This window comes from Parasteatoda tepidariorum, chromosome 9, assembly GCF_043381705.1.
Source record: "Parasteatoda tepidariorum isolate YZ-2023 chromosome 9, CAS_Ptep_4.0, whole genome shotgun sequence".
NCBI classification, from domain to species: domain Eukaryota; kingdom Metazoa; phylum Arthropoda; class Arachnida; order Araneae; family Theridiidae; genus Parasteatoda; species Parasteatoda tepidariorum.
The window spans coordinates 14,990,754-14,993,943 of NC_092212.1; the positions used below are offsets into that span (position 1 = coordinate 14,990,754).

Below are 3,190 nucleotides of genomic sequence, written 5' to 3' on the forward strand. Positions count from 1 at the left end.
AATAAAGATTATATATATATATAAATATATATATATATATATGAAAAAAATATGCTTTGAAACGCTACTAATTTTAATTTCTTTTAATAAAATTCTGAATTTTAATGGTTACCACTTTTTGTAACTTTAGTTGCCCGTGGCAGCCCTGTGAAAGATTACACCTAAGAACAGAGAAGTTCATTATAACAGACCAAAGTTAATTCGTAATATATTAAGTAGGTATGTAATTCACATTACTCTGGATCAATCCTGTATTCTTCCAGTGAAAACTGGGATTCAATCACCAATGGCGACTTGAAGCGCACCCAACTTCAGATTTATGGGTACCCGTTTGTTTGGGAAGTAACAGCTACCTGCCCACAATCATGCAATTGAATTTAAAATTGTGGTACCTCGAACCTCTATAACCCACCTCCTACATCAGAAAGCCTCCACACGGTTTCTCGTAAGTAGGCTGCGTTTAAGAGTACTTGAGAGAAATTTATCATATATATTTGAAAAATGAATTTGTAGTGGTTGACAAGTAAATAAGACAAATTAATCATATTCATAAATTAAACAATTTTTTAGACATATATTTGCTACCACTTTCTTATTTTTACCAAATTTTCTATTAAAGGGCTCTTTCGTAAACTAGTTTACCTTCAAAGTGGTCTGATCGAACTACCTATAAAAAACCGTGCGGAGGCTTTCAGTTGTAGGAGGCGTTCGCTGAAGAGATAATGTTCTTTTATTGAATCAGTCCTGAAAATAAGTATCTGCTTCATGTTATTTTATATCGAGACAAGGATGCCAACTTGCCCCAGAAAGAGGATAATATTTTAGAGTGGTAGTCTTGTAATGTACGACTCTTAGTTTAGTAAAACCGATCTGTCGCGTTGTTACTCACCACTCCTGCTAAATAATTCAGCAGCTTATGTTATAAACCAATTTGTCGCACTTCAGTCGTGTTGAGAGCTTTAAAAAGTCAGAAAAGCTTGTAAATTGTAGTTTTAGTTTTTTGCCGAGTTTTGAAATATTTTGTTTTGTCAGGAGCAGTTTGCAACTAGGCAACTAAACCGGAACTGAAAGCCTCCACACGGTTTCTTAGAGGTAGTCCGTTCAGACCACTATGAAGGTTAACTAGTTTACAGAGATCCCGCGGCCTTTAAAAAGGTTTAGTAGTGGTAATAAATTTAGGTTAATAAGAGAAGATAATTCTTACTTTAATATACCACTTTATCGTTAAGAGACTTAGAATTTGACTTGATATGTTATTTTGCGAAGTACCTGTCCGCGAACAGGGCATCTGACTTCTTCATCTATCTAATTTGCCCTAGGGCGACTAAGACTTTTGGCGTTAGGCGGCTTAGAATTTCGTTCGTTCGTTGTAGTGGAACTGGGCGTCAGGGCGTCTGTATTACGGCCCTTTTCCCATTCATCCTGAAATTAGACTAAGAAACATACAATGACAAAAATAAAGTTTGGGGCGCAAATTGGAATTTGTGAGAGGAAAAAATTGCCATTATTAGGTAATAACAAAATTACAAGTAATATAAAAGTACATAAAAAAAGGTAAAATTAAAATTAATAATTAAGTACATTGAGAAAATGAACACTAATGAGTATTTGCAGTTTAGGAATGTATATGCATACCTGCCAACTTTTACGCATTTGGCGTAAAATTTTATTTTTATATTTAAAGTGGTAGTAAATATATACTATTTTTTTTTTATGAACTAAATTTTTAAATGATTTTCATCACCAATATTCTTAAAAAAATTAAGCATATATATTAATATGCGTTACTATCATAATAGGCAGCTTACGCTTTTTCAAATACAACGTATTTTTTTACTTAAAATTGAAATTTTTGTTCCATTTTAATACCACTGGGAAAAATCATAACGGAAGGGATTAAAAGTTGGCAGGTATGTATATGCAAAGGGGGGACGAGTTAAAGGAATGTGTATATGCGTAATTAAGTGTGGCTCTGTAGAAGAGGATGCGACACGCCTAAGTCCCTCAATCACGTTCTTCAGAACTGCTACTCCACCCACTTTCAACGGATCAAACGACACAATGCCTTTGTCGATTACGTTGCGCTGTCCCTCGACAACAGAGGTTTTACAGTCACCAAAGAACCTCAATTTGTGGATGTCGAAGGCACTTTGAAACCTGACATTATTGCCTGCCGTGAAGACTCAATTTTTGTAATTGATGCCATCAATGTAATGCGAGTCATTAATGATCAATGTAATGTGAGCCATTAATGTAATGTGAGTCATTGTAATGTGAGTCATTAATGATCAATATAATCTTCATGAAGATCATGAAGCAAAAATTTCTAAGTATAAGTCCAAACTTGATCGTCATCTTCCGAACATGCGACCACAGGATCTGTTTTACACTACACTAACCCTCAACTGGAGGGGTATAATTTCAAGAGATAGCCATGCACAACTGCTGGCTTTCCATCTTTTAAATGAAAGAGATTTTAGGATTCTTTCAACAAGAGCTCTTGTGGACGGTATTGCGATTCATCGGGCTCATCAGAGAATGGCGTCTAACCGACTGATGAAACGAGGGAAATGACGCACCTGAGTTTGGGGTTTTGTATGGGCAGTTTTCCCTATAAAGCAAAGATATTCTATTGTTCTGTTCATCGTTTGTAATTTTTGAAATATGTTGTTTTGGAATTAAAAATAAATAAATAAAAAAAATTTTAAAAAATGGATAAATAAATAAAAAAAATAGAGATCAGGCCGTAATGATAATTACCAATCGTGCCGGGTTGCTCTCTACTCTTAAGTTACAGGGATTAACTTACCCCGAGGGTTGCTCTTTCACAGAGATAAGCTGAATCAGCATGTGAATAACTCAGTCAGTGTTTGTGTTTTTAAGTGTTAGTGTGATATCAGAAGTGTAGAAGTGTGCTAAGGGTCTAAGCTTTGCAGCCTCTTTGATAGTTATGCAGTCGAAAATATCATTAAAATTTGCGGTATCGCAGGTGGAGACTTTAATGAAGAAGTTTCTGTTTAATTTGTTGAAATGATGGTTAAAACGGTCAGTGTTAAGATCTCTATGAATGGCGTTGTTGCGGATAAACCATCTGGCTCCCGTGAGCTTTCTCAAGATGGTGTTTTGGAGTACGAAAGTTCGTTGTGGTCTTTTTCGGAGGCGTTACACCAGGCAGATGAGGAGTACTCAT

General features: G+C 35.4%; 1 protein-coding gene across 1 annotated transcript in view; it reads right to left on the reverse strand.

Moving 5' to 3' along the window:
• The window catches only part of LOC122272252 (multidrug resistance-associated protein 1-like), a 17,789-nt gene extending 14,599 nt beyond the window's left edge, over nt 1–3,190 (reverse strand). The window contains exons 1-2 of the mRNA XM_071185750.1: nt 3,089–3,190; nt 1,315–1,422 (exon numbers count right to left, since the gene is read on the reverse strand). Of these exons, the coding sequence (XP_071041851.1) occupies nt 1,315–1,422; nt 3,089–3,190 (210 nt within the window). The remainder of the gene's footprint in view (nt 1–1,314; nt 1,423–3,088) is intronic.